The sequence below is a fragment of the Hypomesus nipponensis genome, chromosome 18 (assembly GCF_054491055.1).
Source record: "Hypomesus nipponensis isolate SF chromosome 18, ASM5449105v1, whole genome shotgun sequence".
NCBI lineage: Eukaryota > Metazoa > Chordata > Actinopteri > Osmeriformes > Osmeridae > Hypomesus > Hypomesus nipponensis.
The window spans coordinates 6966855-6985000 of NC_140378.1; the positions used below are offsets into that span (position 1 = coordinate 6966855).

The window sequence follows — 18146 nt, forward strand, 5'->3', positions numbered from 1 at the left end:
ATAACCACATAATTAAACACCATATACTCTTAACTATCTGCTGTGAATATCAACTGCAGCTCTGTTGATGAGTACAGCCATGATCTGTAAGGGTCAGGGTAAATCAATCGTTTTTGTGTTCACGTCTGATCTCTGTCACGGACCCTTCAAATGAAGGATCCCAGCGGGAGATACCTTGTGGTCATAGAGGGATTTCTCATTGGCTGTGCTCTCTTATGTCATTGACCAATCAGCGCAGTGAAGTGGCAGACTGATTCCCACTAAGCCCAAGTCATTATTAAGAGAAATGCAAAATGCTATGTGATTATCCCTCCATGTGAATTCCTCCCTCTCTCTTTCCATCCATCTATTCTCCACTGAAGCATCACTCTGTCTCTTCAATATTTAAAACTGGTTCAGAATAAATTGATACATCAGCTGAAGAGCGTGAGCAAGTTAAAGGAAATGGAAATGGAGATAGACTAGTTCTCTATGGTCAATGGGGCATGCAGGGCTTTAGAGATACCCTGTGAACTCTGGAATAGACAAACAGATGGATGGACAGATGGATGGATTAATTAATTAATGAATGAATAAGATGGATGGATGAATGGATGTGAATTTCGAAATAATTGGTCAGTAGTATGACTGTGACAACAGTGCGATTCAGTTAGCATTTTAAGACTTTGTGAAATCTGTCTTTGTGAGGTCACTGTGTGTGTGTGTGTGTGTGTGTGTGTCAACCTGTGAATGAGGGCCTGTGCAGATGTTCGATGTTGCTAGCAGGTTTTTCCGGACAATATGTGCCAATATGCATTTAGGGAGTCATTAAGACTGAGGCAACACAAGAGAAATATTAGCGGACAGAGACATGAAGAAAGAGAGATGGGGAAAGAAACAGATTAAGAGAGAGGGAAAGCTATATAGAGAGAGACAGGGGAGAGAGTGAGAGAGGGAGAGTGAGGGAGAGAGGGAAAGAGAGAGAGAGGGAGAGAGGGAGAGAGGGAGAGATCTGCTGACTTCACCTCTTCCACCTCATAAATAAGTGGGAGATGAGTTCTGCCATATTTGACCTTAAGAAGATTCCACTTCATGATGAGACTGACAGATTTCTCAGTCATTACACACACACACACACACACACAAACATACAAATAAGGGAAATGGGTGGAGTGTGTTGAGATCGATCCTTTTCCTTGAGTTGTGAGAGATAATGGTCTTTCATTGGAAGGTCACATGAACAGACACACACACACACACAGCACTAACACACCAAAAGCCACACAAATAGTGGGCAAGCACACACAAACTCACACCCACCACACACACACCAAACACACACACACACACACACAGTCTGGAATTTAATTGGCTGCACAGTTTCTCTCCTCTCATCCTCCATAAAGTACATCTTCTATTGATCCACTCTCCCTTGGCTCACACACACAGCTTCCTAAAGCGTTTTTCAATCAGCAACTGTTGTCTCAATCAACAGGCTTTGCAAACACACTCCTCCCTAGGAACCCAGGTCTGATGTTGCTCCATCACCCACACCTACAGCCATGTAAATGATGTGCCTGCCATTGTCTGGCTGCTTGTTAAGTCACAATTTGACCAAGATAGTGTGTGCAAACCTTTCATCCTTCCAATGCATTCTGATTGAAATTATTTCCGTTACTCTGTTTAAAGGGCTTATCAATAGCATCGTTCCAGTAACGCTACAGATAAATATCTACAGACATAATGGCTGAAATGTGTAATTTACTTATTTTACCAATATTATATTGAAATAATAATAGTGATTATCTTTGTTCAGTCAAACACTAGTATCACCTGTCACCTGATAAAAATAGTGTCACCTGTCACCTGATAACAATAGTGTCACCTTTCACCTGATAACAATAGTGTCACCTTTCACCTGATAACAAAAGCTGGCCATCTCTTGAGGCAATACAATGTAAATGCTATGCAATTCTTGATTTTAATGTTTATCTGATTTCTACATACATAATCATTGCTGGGGTAACAGACAGCTGAATGTGTATCTAATTAGACAGCTGAATATCACAAAGGGAAGGGAGGTTAGATAAATAAACAACAACATCATGCTCCACGTGTATGTACATCTCATACCGGTGTGTCTACACTCGTGACAAGAGACTGTGACACCACTGACACACCAGAACCACAACAGGGGGATTGATATGCACACACATACTCACAAACACACATATTCACACACACACAGACACAACTAGCAGCGGTGTCCCACAGGTAGCTAATGGAGAATAACATTGTTTCACACACACTGGTCTATTAATCATGGATGAGCTCTTGCATCACTGACAAATCAGCCTAATCTCACAGGGGAGGGCACACACATACTCACCTACACACACGTATACACACACGCAAACACACTGTACACACACACACACACACACGTGTATCAGCCTAATCTCAAAGAAGTGAGCATGCTCTGACTGGCAAACAGAGAATTAACACAGAGCAGGGGGCTCTCTCTCCTTCTGCTCTCTCTCTCTTTGTCTCCTTTCTCTTTTCCTCTCACCTTCTCTCTCTCCGGCTCTGTGAAGTAATCCCTCTATGCAAGGCCCCTCAGTATGATACTGAGCAACACAGAACAAACAGAGCGCCAAAAACAACATTGGCCTTGTAGTGAGGGGATCGATACAGCATGAACATCCAGATTCACACCCTACTTTTGGACTCACAGGAGAAACGGGACATGTTTTCACAACATGCGCAGGAGCAGAGGAAGTGTGTGCATACGCACAGGCATAGATAGACAACATGATGGACAGACTGACAGGCCGTCAGACTGAAGTGAGAGCACACACTCCGGCACAAACACACACATGCAGACACACACGCACACACACTTCTCGGTGACAAGATGAGGAGCAAGCCCTGCAGATGCCCCCACTGGCAGAGGGAAACAGCTCTACAGCAGGGCCAAGGGGGTCTGTTACTGCCATGTGTGTGTGAGAGAGAAATAGAGAGCGAGAGAGTGAGTGAAAGAGAGAGTACTGTGGGGTGAGCATATGTTCAGCTAAATAAATAAAACTGAGCTTGCTAAACAAACTAGCTCAAAATGGAAGAAGGGATGGGAGGAGGAGGAGTAAGAGAAGAAGAAGGGCTAAGGAGGGCAGTTAAGTAACACAGGATAAGCCTGTTGGGTGCAAGGTGCTCATTTTGTGTCTGTGTGTGTGTGTGTGTGTGTGTGTGTGTGTGTGTGAAACAGCATTGTCACCAGAAGCAATGACACACAGGGAGCCTGACGTTCCTACAAGGCAGTTTAGCGGTCCTCTCTCTAGAAATAAAACGTACATGTTATAGTTGCACTGACCCAGGCAAATACACCTTGTTTTTCAGAATTTGCTTTATTCACCATGTAAGTTCACACAAACAAGGGCTTTTACCCCCTAGCCCCAGCCCCAGCACCAGCCCCAGCCATAGCCTCAGCCCTCCAGCCACAAAGCCAGTGCTGTAGCAGGACAGTTATACAGCCACTGTGCTGGCCAAGAGGCCTTCTGGGTGAAAGACATAAACACTACTGGTCACCTCAATACCCTGCACCAAAACAACACACCCTTTATTGTTCACCAACCCATTGCCAGTCAGGGAACACTCAGTTAAGAGTGGAGATCCTGTCTGGAGGGGATTTGAGGAAGTTCATGAGTTCAAGCCTCACTGCGTTGGAGCACTTTAAAACCACGATGAATGTGTTACTTCAATGACCCGGGCTGTCATGTCGGCTTTTAAACCCCGACGTCACGAGAGCGTGCTATAACTGCCTTGACGTCCAGACGTTCTGGAGACAAACGTTGGACTAACGCTGCGCGCAAGGCTATGATTTTGCCCTCCATCGAGATAAGAGGGTGTAATCTCCTTAGGTGTGGCGAAGACACAATCAACATTAACATATTCCTCCTCAGTCATCGCCATTGAATAATTTATATCCCCACACAGTCTTACTGAGGCTGAAATAAGATGTAGAAGTATTAAAATAACTTCCCAGCGATACAGTAAAAGAAAATTGATTAAAAAAGATGGTTGAAATTAAGGAGAGGGGGAGCAGAAAGCCCAGGGGATTGGCTTTGCATACAAATGAAATAGGGAGGAGAGAAGAAGGAGAAAGGGAACGTAGGGAAGTTATGAGGCCATTTATCTAAGTTCATGCTAACCACTTGTTCCACTGTGTTTAACAAACCAATCAGAGTGATCAATCAGTGTTCCGCTGTAGCCTGACCAATCACTGACCTTCCTGTATAGCAACCTGTAGTTATTCATTTCTGATTATTGATTTTGTAGTTTCTGCTTAAGAAGTTATTATTTACATGTAGATTTCTCATGGTCCCTCTTAGCTTCCAATCCACATAAGAGTGGATTGGAAGCAGTACACCTGAGCTGTCATACAGTTATAAGGTGGAAGTCAGCTAGTTATCTGGTAGGTAGTTATTCCTTTACTACCCACCTTAGATTTGTCGATGAGTCAAATTGGAATCCGGGTTAGACATACACAAATGAATTTTGCAAGCAGGGCTGGTCTCTTTCTATGCAGCATCAGTTTAATAGTTCAGTTAGCCAGAGGAGCGCTGAGAGAGCTCTCTGGCCAGTAGTGAAAACGCTGAGGAGCCCAGCTCCCACAGACTTAGCTCATTCACTGCTGCTCTGACAACATAGGAGGGATTTTCAAGATGGATGCCGTGAGGGGATCAGGGTTAAGAGGAATCATGGGGGTGGTTTGGACCACCTCAGCACAATCAGATCACTGCTGACACCTCACCTATCACCTGCAGGGTTTAAGAGAGATGAGAGGCATGCGCGTGGGTGTATTTAGGTGTGTGTGTGTGTGTCTAAGAATGAAAGATACAGACAAACTTTGAAGTGTCAGTGCATTGGACAATCTAGCCATCTCAAGGTCACTGCTCCGCCTTATTGCTCTGACACATCAATAAAGGAAAGAGAACACACACACAAACACACACAAGCAGAGGACAGTGTAAGGGCAGAAGGGAATGTCTTGTATTTGCTGACAGCGAGAGTATACAGTAGGTCACAAAGACAATTGACATGAGGAAATGAGATGTCAAGAACGCGAGGACAGAGGTAAGCAAGAGCACATGTATTGACAGAAGGAAGACACACACACACACAGTATATCATGTGGTGAATGTAGTGTAGAATGTTGTGTCAGCCTATTCATAACAACTCTTAAGAGACATACTTGATGTACTGTACCTGTCTTGAACCAGTAGGGATATGGCAATATGTGGCATGATAAAAATAATCAATGACGCGACACAGAGGACAACAAAACATGGCGAGAGGCAGTCGTATCTTGAGTGTGTGTGTGTTTGTGTGTGTGTGTTTGTGTGTCCTCATTAATCCAGTGTCGGATCAGACTCCATCTCTTCATGACAGGAGCCAGACACACAGGGAAATGATCAGTGAGATACCTCCTCCAATCAATGCTTTCGATCCGCACACACACAGACCTATTCATCACTTGACACTTACACCCCCCCCCCCCCCACACACACACACACACATTCCGTAGTCTAGAATGTATAGCCATGAAAGGCCATTGTGAAAGCAAGCGATACTTTATGATCTGTAGTCGTGCAGTAATGAACACATTTGCCATTTTTGACATCTGTTTGCTTTTTGCCACCAGACATTTTATTATACATTTAAATTGATTGAATTGGGCATTAGAAAACTTACATTATCATCTTTAGTGTTCTAATAGTTTTACCATCGGACAAAAACACATAAAAAAGCCATAATTATAACTTTATCGCCGTGTAATTAAGAACGGACTAAAATATTCCTTAATAGCTGGTTTTATGATTTCTTTTTATAGCCAACATTACGTTTTTGAAATCATTGGGAGGAAAATTGTAATTTGTACACATTTCTGCAACATCTTAATAATACGCCTAATCAAACAATACCGTTTACAGTAATGAACCATTGGGTGGAGATGTGGGGTAAACTGGTGATGGGACAGTGGCTCACTGTGTGGCAATGTGGCACTCCTCCCAGCTCTCTCTCTGAGGAGGACCACAGTGACAAGATGAAAGGGAATCTAGGTGGCAGACAGGCAGGCAGGCAGACAGACAGACAGACAGACAGACAGACAGACAGACAGACAGACAGAGAGGATGACTGACTGACAGGATGACTGACTGACAGAAGGACCCACTTGCTGTACACTACAGAACAATCCACTTTCTGAGTGTGTGTGAAGAGTCAATTGAGACTGAATCTGTGTTATATTCATACAGGGAGCCAGTCACCAGACATGCAAACTGCTGGTGCATGTGGATGATTCTCCCTGCTCCACCCACACCTCCACCTACCCAGCATACCCTGGGCTCATCATCAGAATGCCAAACATTCTGTTGGTTCTCTCCTCTGATTTCAGGTCCGGACTATTCAGGTTTGTTTTGACATTCACCAAACCCCCAAAAACCCAGACCTGTTTTATCGGTTCTCCTCACATTGTTTGTTGGTATTCCCAATGTTTGCAAAAACAAGTATGGTACAGTACAGTTTCATTGTGTAATCAAGTACAGTCTGTGTAAAAAAATAATAGTACACTAAAACATACAAAATAATCTTGCAGCATCCTGGCCTCTAAAAGAGAGTACTGCAACTTGGTTTGTCCAGCTCTGCTCCCCCTGACCGCCCCAGGGACTCCCACACCCTAACAGGGCTATTTCTGACCAGCTGTTCACTCTTCCTTCCTGTTGATGTGTATCCAGGATGACTTCACCCATTGAGGGAAACATGGAAAGAAAACCTTGTCCACTTCTCTACCCGTCAGAGAGAGAGAGAGAGAGAGAGAGAGAGAGAGAGAGAGAGAGAGAGAGAGATAGGGAAGAGAGAGAGAGAGAGAGAGAGAGAGAGAGAGAGAGAGAAAGAGAAAGAGAGAGAGAGGGGGGAGGGAGGGAAGAGAGAGAGAGAGGGAAGAGAGAGAGTATGCATCACTCTGTCAAATCTCTCATGTTTAACATCAGTTTGCCGTGCAGAAGTAAAAAAAAAAGTTTCATACCATCCATACACATACATACACACACGCACACACACACACACACACACACACACACTCACACACACACTGAAACATTTATGGGGCCACTAGCCTGTCTGCTGATGGCTCTACATGTGAATAATTCAAGGAGGGAAATGCAGGAACAATCTAATTGAAGAAACTGTGCAAGAAATAAAAGTCAGGTTTTTATTCCAGAAATACAAGAGTTGGATGGGTTTGTATCTCTGAGACAGAACCTCCTGTTGTCTGAGTTTCTGTTGTTCTCATGGTTATTGTTGTTGTGACACGCCTGTTGTATCTTCACTTGTTCTACATAGCTGGTTATAATGTTAGCCACACTGACTCACTGCCTCGCCTCTTACAGTCAACAGAGAGCAAAAGTGTGTGAACGGGTGTGTGTACATCTGCATGTGCGTGTGAATGTATACGTTTGTTAGTGTCTGTGTTTTTATGTATTTGTGTGTGTATATGTGTGTGTGTATGTGTGTGTGTGTGTGTCCGTAGATACGTGGGCAGCGTCTGGCCATCCACATCAGTGAACAGAAGGAAGCAGGTTTAAAAGCATCATCATGCAGATCTGATTGATAGTTATGTGCATGCTCTGTAAGTCTACCCAATTAACAACTGGCCAATTAGTGATGATGTCTCTTAAGAGGATAATCACACCATGAAATAACACATGGTTATCTGTTTCCAGAGATATTTCTCTACAGCTGGATTCATGAAAGCATTACTCAATAAAACGTTGAGAACTAAAAACAAAAAGTTTCATGGATGATCAATCACTTTTGTACAGTTCTTTTCATAGTTAATTACAGTAATTTAAAACATCATCCGTATACATTTAAGAACTTTAAACTGTCTAAATCTATACAGAATCGAAACCGAGAAATTCTGTTTGATATAAAAACAGGTTTGCAGTGGGAAATTGGACCAACTCATTTACAGTTTTTCACAATTGTTAACACACAAAAAGCAAAACTTTGGCACAATTTTCACAACCTTAACGTCATGTACCAGTTGCTCGACCCAATTTATCACCACTTTACACTCCCTTATCTGCATTAGACTCTGACATTCCTTGTTTACACACTGATGTCAATTACACATCACCTTGTTGTCAAAACACTACACACAATGTTCAGTTGTTGCACACACTTCTCAAGTAAAGTCTCAAAGCATCAACCTACAACACACAACTATTCAAATCTCTAAACACTCAGGTCTGGTGAGCAATTTGCGATCAGGACTGCAGCATAAAAAGGGCCTTCAGCCTCTGTTTTGTTTGGTGAACAATGGAGAACTTAGAACATGTCAACAACCAGAGAAGGAGAGGGGTAAGAGTGAGAGGGGGAAGAGGAGGACAAGGAAGAGGACAAGGAAGAGGACGAGGAAGAGGACGAGGAATAGGAAGAGGAAGAGGACGAGGACGAGGAAGAGGAAGAGGAAGAGGAAGAGGAAGAGGAAGAGGAAGAGGAAGAGGAAGAGGAAGAGGAAGAGGAAGAGGAGGAGGAGGAGGAGGAGGAGAAGAAGAAGGAGGAGAAAGAAGGAGAACGGTGATCTCTAATGAGATTTGGGCCACCCTGGTTGACCATGTGCTCAACCATGGTTTGAGCATGAGGAAGGCTGGCCAGAGGGTCCAACCAAATATCAGCCGCTTCACAGTTGCTGCCATCATTAGAAACTTTAGAATGGAGAACAGGTATGAATTATATTTGCCTTGTGTACTGAAATATTGCATATCAATAGAATACAGTGTGCTCACTGTATTTGTATTTTGCCGGACTGAAAGAGAACCACGACGTGGAGGAAGAACATGCACTTTCACAGCCGAACAGGAGACCGACATTGTGAAAATGGTTCGTGAAAACAACACTATCACACTCCAACAGATACAAACCAGGATCCTGGCTAACCATGCCACATTCAGAAACATTCAGACCATCAGCCTCTCTACACTGTGCCGTGTTCTCCGCAGGAATGCCATGTGGATGAAACAAGTGTACAGGGTCCTATTCAACCGGAACACAGACCACATCAAGGAGTTGCGGCAAGAGTTTGTCAGTCCCATACATTCAGCACTGACACATGCATGTATTGCACCTGTAATGTGTCTCACTGTACCCCACTGTGTTGACCCATCTGTGTCCATACTATACAGTAACTTGCATTATCATGCTGTCTGTTCCAGCAGATCCAGGAGCATGACACAGCTAATGATGTATATGAAGACATTAATACAAATTGATGAGGTTGGATTCAACTTGGTGAAGAGGAGGCGCCGGGGCAGAAATGTCATTGGCCAGCACACCATTGTTGAGGTCCCCGCCGAGCGTGGTGGGAACATCACTTTGTGTGCTGCAATGGGTTGAGCAGGCCCATTGACTGCACTGTACTGTTCAAAAAATCAAACTTTTTTTGCTGCATATGTGTTCTGTTTTATGTTTGCCTATGAAATAATTTGGCCTACACTGAGACATTTTACAAAAGTTGAAATGGCTCATTCTCCAGAGTCATTGTCATTCATATGGTGTGTTCCATTTTGAGAATTGTGTTTTCAATTTTGCACTACTGTGTGCTGTGAATGCTTGGTAGTGTGCAGCAAATGCTTATTGTGTGTACTGTTATGAATGGTATGTGTGTGTCATTTGAAAATATGGCTGTGTACCAAATTAGAACACGAGTTCCATTTTGTAAATAGGTGAGAGATTTGATGGCAAAGAGTCATCTTGCAAAGGGAGTGTCAGGTTTAGCATTTTGTGTGAGAGGTTTTCAGTTTTGTGTGTGCAGTTTTGAGAAAGACGTTATTGTTTTGAGAAACGTGTGTTAACAATTGTGAAAAACTGTAATTAGAGTTCAATCTTTTCAAGCAGTGCTCATGTCAAATTTGAGAAATTCGATGCAGTGGTCGATCAAATATTCCAACATTGAGAGAAAGGCACTGTGAAAGGTTTGGCATGTAGACTGGACTGGGTCCTTTGTATTTGAATGTTTTCATTAAAAAAAGGATGGCTGAGATGGAAAGGTACTTTCTCAGACAATAATTTATTATTCTATGGCTGTGCGAAATCTCTCATTCTTTCAGAATTTCTGTCTCTCTATCTCTCTTGTTCACACACACACACACACTCACACTCACTCACTCTCACACACACACACACACACACCGACGCACACATGCGAACACACATATCCATTATACATCACAAAGGGGAGTTGTACTGTTGCCCCCTGAAACCTTTGTGACGTGTTAGAACACATCCACATGCATCCCTCCATATTTCCACCGTAGCTACTGTGCATGTGCATGTGTGTGTCTGCATGACTTTGAAAGTGTGTGTGTTTTTTCAGCTGTAGCACACAGGAGTATACAGAATCATTCTCCTCTAATGGGTGTTTTGAAAACCCCTCCCCCTGTTGTGCAACTTCAAAAGGGCTCCAAGGGTGGGGGACATAAGTGTGTGCAACACCTCGATCCGTCCCATCCTCTCTCCCTCCTTCTTTTCAGCAGGGGACAAGAGGGTAAATTACCTTTTGATTAGTCTCCTTTAATTATGCAAATAGACTTCATTATCTTCACTGACTCCAAAGTGTTGTGGGACCTTTTTATTAGTGTGTGTCTGTGTATGTGTGTGCATGCGTCTGTGTATGCGTGTGTCTGTGTGTGTGTGTTCATCTGTGTGTGTGTGTTCATCTATGTGTGTGTGTGTGTGTGTGTGTGCATGCACACAAGCCAAAAAAGTGTGGATCTTCTCATTGAGATGTACACCTGCTTGTGTGTGTGTGTGTGGGGGGGGGGGGGGGGGGTTGTGTGTGTGGGTGTGTGTGTGTGTGTATTAATCAGTCTATGAGGTCTGGAAAAAAAATACAGTTTTGTGGTGCTCCATTTTCCATTGCAATTTTTCACCAGTTCACCCAGCATCCCCCATCATACACACACACACACACACACACACACACACATACACACAACCTTAAGTACACTGGATGTTAAGAACAGCTCTCTGGAGGTCATAGACCTGCACTGACAATATTCAAAGAAATCATTAAATCTATTTTGTGGTAAACACAGAAACAAGAGCAGAGTTGTTTGTATCTTCCTCACCCCATCTTCCTCCCTCCATCTGGGTTTCTGTGCTCCCTCTCTTCTCTTTCCTCCCTAAAAATAGAGGCGTTCTTTGTCTCAAAACCAGCTGAAGAGAGACAGAGAGATGGAGAAGTGCGAGAAAACATCTTGTTTTCTCTTCATAATGAAAACTGAATGGGTGGCAGTATCTAAGAAGAATCCGTTCTAATTAGTAGATGCTGGGTCTGCGGCCTAGATCCTGTTTCCAGAATGATGCTCTAAGCATCACTGCCAAGTGTTCTGACGCTTGTCAACAACCAGATGCACTAATTAAAACCAAACTCACAGTCTTCCCCCTAAAGTCCACAAACACTCACGTGTACCTTTCTCACGCTTTTTCTCTTTCCCTCAATCTTTTTTTTCTCTTTCTCTCTCTTACATACGTGCACGAACACACACACACAGTTGATCACATACACACGTTCTTGCATTTGCCTTTCTCACTTCATCTTTTTACCTTTTCTCGTGCCGTCCTTCCCTCCTCCTGCTCTTTGTCTCTCTCTCTGTCGTGGGTAAGGCTCTTACCCTGCCTTATTCCTCTGACACACTCAGAAGGCTCCACAAATGTCAACAATTGAATATTCATCACAGATTTGACAACACTCTCTTTTTGGTCCCTCTCAGACTGTCTCTTTCCCTTTCCGTCTTTTTTATTTCTCACTCTTTCTCTCTTTCTCTCTTTCTCTCTTTCTCTCTCTCTCTCTCTCTCTCTCTCTCTCTCTCTCACCCTCACTCTCTATCCCTTTCTTTCTCTCTTGCTCCCACACTCTTAATCTTTCTCTTGGGTTCACTTGATTGACTTTCCTCTCACTATCTCCCTATCTCTTTCTTCATCTCTTTCCAACACTCACTGTCTCTCCTCCCATTTATAGGTGTGACGTGGTGGTTGTGTTGTGTTTCACAGACTGATTATTGGAAATTAAATGAAAATTAAAAAACAATGTTATACATGAATGCTTTTTCAATACAATTAGTTTGTCAGTAATCTTTCATATTACCCATCTTGATCCCCACAATTTATGTTAGCTCCTTTTCACCCCCCCCCTCTCTCTACCTCTCCCCCCTATCTATCTTTCTTTCTTTGTAACAAATAAAAAGAGAGTATGGAGTCTGTCACCTGCAAAAAAAGAGAGGGAGAGAGACAATATGAGAGAAAGTATGAGAGAGTGTACCCACAACCTTGTTCTTAGTCTCCTGCAGAGCATCATCATTCATAAACCTCATAGAACTCACCATATCATCACACCACACACACCACATCAGACTGCATACCCACACACCATGGGGAATACTGACAGGCCTGTACGCACAGCGGAGATAGACAGGCTGTGTCCACCAGGCTTCATATAGCTGAACAGTCTAGCGTCTGTCTATGGGAATTCAACGGTAGGAGGGGGATGAGAAGAAAGGGAATGAACACAGCACAGTGTGTGTGTGTGTGTGTGTGTGTGTGTGTGTGTGTGTGTGTGTGTGTGTGTGTGAGAGTGTGTGTAGACATGCCGGGAATGCCGTGTCAGTCGTGACATCACATCACAGCTACACCAGCAAATAGATGACACACACACACACACACTATTATAGACAAACGCTTATCCTTTTCCTACACAAACATCCATGCAAGCCCTAACATTATTTAGCACTTGGCAGCTTGCAGGTTATATGTGTCTGTATGAGTCATCAGAAGAATACTATGAGGAAAATACACCATTGTCTCTCAAACAAAAAGAAGAAAAAAACGCACATTGACATGAGTGATTTAGTGAGCTAGGGTTGGGGGTTATCTCTCTCTCCGTGTGTGTGTGTGTGTGTGTGTGTGTAAGGGATGGGAGTTATCAGTAGGTGTGTGTGAGGAGAGTGACAGGTAAAGACTGCAATGTAAAAGACCCACTCACACGGAGGCGCTTATCAGTCCCACACACTCTCTCATTCCTTTCTCTTGCACACACACACACACACAAACACACGCACACACCATGGTCTATACAAATCATAAACACACACACTCTATTCAACACTTGCCTATTCTGTTCAAGTGAATAACATGTCTGATACTTCACTCAACTCTAACCTAGTCTGATCCTTTTCACTGACTCTCTCTCTCTCTCTCTCTCTCTCTCTCTCTCTCTCTCTCTCTCTCTCTCTCTCTCCCTCTCTCTCTCTCTCTCTATCTCTCTCTCTCCTTTCTCTCTTGCTTGCTCTCTCTCTCTCTCTCTCTCTCTCTCTCTCTCTCTCTCTCTCTCTCGCTCTCGCTCTCGCTCTCGCTCTCGCTCTCGCTCTCGCTCTCGCTCTCGCTCTCGCTCTCGCTCTCCCTCCCTCCCTCTCACCTTCTCATTCTCCTTTACTGTGTCTCACCAGCCATCACTCCACACCAGTTATATGTGTCTATATGTGTCTAACAATAGAAACACCCTTTTTCTTCATCCCTCCTTCTCTTGGCCTCCATTCACCTTTCTGCATCACTTGTCATTGTAAGTTTGTCATGTTGTGTGTGTGTGTGTAACATTCTTGAAGATTCTGTCAGCATCATCAAACCAAACCATTGTTATACTACCACTGCCCTATTATCCTGTTGGTGTCAATGTTAATAACTTGTCCCATGCCCTGGCATGGTATCAGCATCAGTGTTAAACTGCTCCACTGTAGCATCAGCATCCACACCGACTCCCCAGTTAGCATTAGCATAACCGTTAGCATCCCCTGTCAGGATAAACACTTCCATCAGCATCTGCTGCGGCATCTGTTGTGATCGGCGCCCACTTTGGCGGCACAGTTAAACAGTGTCCAGATTGACTAATCTCTGCATCATCTGGACGTCTTCAGAGAGCCGCCACAGATGAGGGGATTACCGTCTCTGAGGACCTGGAGATCAAGCGCACCATCTGAGGAGACTGGAGGCTCCTCTCCACGCACACCTGATGCCTGCAGTCGTGTCACGCATGACGAGGGTGCGTGTATGTGTACCAGGGTGTGTGTGCGTGGGGGGGTGCGTGTATGCACGGGTGCGTGTGTGCAAGGATGGGCCTGGATTGTTCGGTAAGGTTCTGTGTGTCAATATGGATCTGAAGGGCGATTAGATGGTGTCAACTGCCTTGTGTGTGCGCACACACACACACACACACACACACTGTGAATGTTTTTCTCCTTCAAATCTTTTTCTGTTGTTTTTCTCCTTTCCTCTCTTTCCTTCACGTTTGTGTCGATGAATCCGTTTGTGGGTTTATTTCTGTAATCTTTTAATGACATGCACTAATGGCGCGCTGAGGCTTCGAGAGAGCCCAGGCCACTGAACACACATATACACACACGCACACACACACACACACACTCACATACATACACACATACAGCTCAGTGAAAGGCCTTAGCCCCCAAGTGAGGATACGCCGGGAGATTAACCAAATCAGAAAAGCGTTTTAGAGAAAGGCAGCTTTAATGCATACAGCACAACACACACTGTGAGCGTGTTTGTGCGTCTGAGAGACTTTGTCTATGAGAGTGTGTCTATGACTGTATGTGTTTGTGTGTGTCTGTGCCGTGAGCGTGTGTATGAGAGTTTGTCTATGACTGTATGTGTTTGTGTGTGTCTGTGCCGTGAGCGTGTGTATGAGAGTTTGTTGCTGTGAGAGTGTGTGGGCTGATGTTTAGCTTAAAAGCCAGTGGGTGTGTGGAGGAGAGATATACAACCCAAGCCTTCTACTCTAGTAGAATGCATCACTCCTTTTCTCCATTGTCAGTTGCTATGTTGATATCTCCCTCTAAGGTAAGGTAGACGTGTGTGTGTGTGTGTGTATGTATGTAAAAGAGAGAGAGAGAGAGAGAGAGAGAGAGAGAGAGAGAGAGAGAGAGAGAGAGAGAGAGAGAGAAAGAGAGAGAGAGAGAGAGAGAAGATCAACAGAAGCATTTTTCCCAGCGCACTCGTCTATGCTCCGTCCTAGGACAAGTTGACAAGCCTGCTTCCTGTGCTTCCCTCCTTCCAGCTTTTATCCATGCTGTTTCAACCCCCCCCCTCCCCCCTCCTCCGTATCTCCATATAGCTCTATATTTAAACCATCCAAATCAAAAGGATCTACATCTAACTGTATATGATTGGAGTGACAGGCCAGGAGAGTCTCCTGGGTCTTAAAGAAGTGGAATTTCTAGTCTCCTGTCAGAATGGGATGTTCGGACTGGGCCAGGTACCGTGGAGTAAAATATATAAAACATAGCAATTGTAAAAGTCCCTTATTTAGTGGCATCCATTTTCAAGGTTTGGTGGTTTTCTACGGCCCGAGGGCATGTGTGTCAACGTACAGTAGGAGTTGTATCAACCCCCTCTGGTCTGCAGACAGATGTCTGGTCCAGGCTGAAGCATTTACACAAGATTGTTCTGACAGAGAGCCATATTAATATGACGTAACCTTTCAGAGGAACTCTCTCTCTCCCTCTCTCTCCCGTCTCTTTAGCTCTCTCTCTCTCTCTCTCTCTCTCTCTCTCTCTCTCTCTCTCTCTCTCTCTCTCTCTCTCTCTCTCTCACAATAGGTCGAGTGTCAGGAAAAGTTCTATAACGTCAAACAAACACATACCTTTCTAACTCATTCTGTATGAAATGTTCTGTACAAACATTATTTGTTTTTATCCAATAATCATTCAGTTGACTGCTCTTAACTTTGCCTATGAGGCTGATTAGTATGGCTCAAGCCAAGCACTCTGTGAGGATTGGATAAGCATTTATGAGATGAACATTGTTATTTTCGTCAGTAGAAGAAACACATGTTGAAGAGATATATACGGTACATTTGTAAAGAAAAAAAAAATAACATGAAAGAACTGTATTACATTTTTCTGATACCCTACTTTCTTTTGAAATTGTTTTTATTCATTTCATATCATACTGACACGTTTACTCAATAGCAGTTAACAGGCTTTGAAAAACACAGATATTAAAACCTAAGAGCTTCAATTTACTGCAGCCCAATTGGTTTTGTGTACCAGGTTGTTGTTTGTTTTTTACACGTTTACATGTTTTAATATACCGCAACATCTACTTGGTATTCGTTTTCTTCATATTCTTTGACATCTCCCCTCAGAAATGTGTCCATTAAAACAAAACTTAAATCATCTACTGGGGGTCAATTAACAAAATGGCAGCCATTTTGCATTGTTTTATTGTTCTAAAAAGTAGTAGGAGGGTCATATTCTGTCAAAATATTTTTTTTTTTGTAAGCAGTATGATACACCAGGTGAAATATTTTCAAGAACACGGGGAGCCAAGCCAACAACTTCAGGTCATCTTATACCAGAGTTCTGAGCGCCATTTTGACATATTGGGGCTGCCATTTTTGTTGCGGCTCTTTACACCTTCCTTCTGTTTGTTGTGGCTATGATGAATGCAAAATGAAGAGAATCTCTACTCCAAAATCCAGTATGTATATTGAACACAAATAACCAGTTGACAAAGGTACATAAGCAGGTAGGTGGGATTGTAGTCCTCTAATCCCAAGGTTACTGGGTTATGTATTTCTCTAATCCAAAGGTTAGTGGGTTCTGTAGTCCTGTGAAGTAAAGGATTGTGGGTTCTGTGGTGTTAATAGTCTTGGCTTGTACACAGCTCCCTGGTCCGACTTGTTTCAATGTAGCCACCATAGGTTTATTCCAAATGAACTCCAGATGAGTGCATATCCTTTCTTCTGATAGGTCCATTGTGCTGCATATATCTCTGCCCCCCTCCTCTGACTCCTCCCCCTGTCCTTCCCCCACCAGGGATGGGCGGGACTATCGGGTCACCTGAGAAACAAGACAGGGGGGTTAAAACATGGACAGGAGGTTACAGTATAGAGAAGGGGCACCGCATAGCATTTCTCGTAGCTATACAGCTACTAGTGTCAACATGACCAACACGTTGTGATACAGTTATGGTATGATAGTATGATATGCTGTTACCGGTGGTGCGGCCCAGCATGGTACAGGGGAATGGGTGGCCCCACAATCTGCAGGGTTCTTTCCTCTGGCACAAGAATAAACAAGACCCAGCTTGAGTCATGGCAGCCGGCCCACGATGCCTTGCTTTCAGCGCCTGGCCGCGCGCCACATCATTTTGTCTCTTTGTCCAGACGAGTGCTCTAATCACACACACCACTCCGTCCGTCCCTCCCTCCCTCTCTGCTCGCTCACTTGGTGATGCTGCACGGTGCTGTTTTCTTGTCCACAAAACAATGTTGGTACACATTAAAATGACCATATTATTCAGTGCTTGGTCCCATCATTCAATTCACACTCTCTCCTCCCTCAATCTGTCCCTCCTTTCTCTCCTTTCATATCCCTCGCTCAACGTACCAGGGAGGCAGCCGGGGTCCTGGGCCAAGGCAGAATTTGGCGCCAGGTGATAGCTGCTAGGGACAGGCGTCACCTGGAGAGGACCCCAGCTGGACCTGAAGGCCACCCGCCAGCAGGACCCCTCCATACCCACCACTCGAGGGCTCGGGCGTCCGCGTCTGTGCCCGATTGGCCCGGCTCTTGGCGTTTACCTCAGTGCCTGATCAAAGAAGCTGACTTGGAGCCAGCGCAGTATGCCAACACGCGTGCGGCTAGGTCTGTGCCCGTTTGGGAGTTAGGGCCTATCAGAGACCCCTCAGGTGTCCATCCTCAGGGCTGTTTAGATTTGCCATTGGTTGGCCTTGACGGTTCAAATGGCTGTGGGCTGTTTGTCCCTTTGTCACAGCCACACTTTCTGTATTCCTGGTGAGCATCCATGTCCATCATCTGTTTAGTCAGGTTGCTCTAGGTGCCTGCTTCTGTGCTAGCTCAGTTTCACCGCAGGGGTCCTTTATGGTGTTTGGAGACCCTGTAGGTGACCCTGGCTTTGCCTGCATCGCCAAAAGGTACCTTTTCTTTTTGACCAAGCACACACGCAAACACACACATTCGCACAAAAACACCCACACATACCCCAACTCTAGGTCAATGGAAAGTCATGGCATGGAG

The 18146-nt window shown here is 44.3% G+C and overlaps 1 protein-coding gene across 1 annotated transcript in view; it reads right to left on the bottom strand.

Annotated features, from left to right (window-relative positions):
• Positions 1 to 16937: 16937 nt before the first annotated feature.
• Positions 16938 to 18146, bottom strand: part of LOC146251782 (chemokine-like protein TAFA-2) — an 18945-nt gene continuing 17736 nt past the window's right edge. Inside the window, exon 4 of the mRNA XM_084681378.1 lies at positions 16938 to 16949. Coding sequence (XP_084537504.1) covers positions 16938 to 16949 — 12 coding nt within the window. The remainder of the gene's footprint in view (positions 16950 to 18146) is intronic.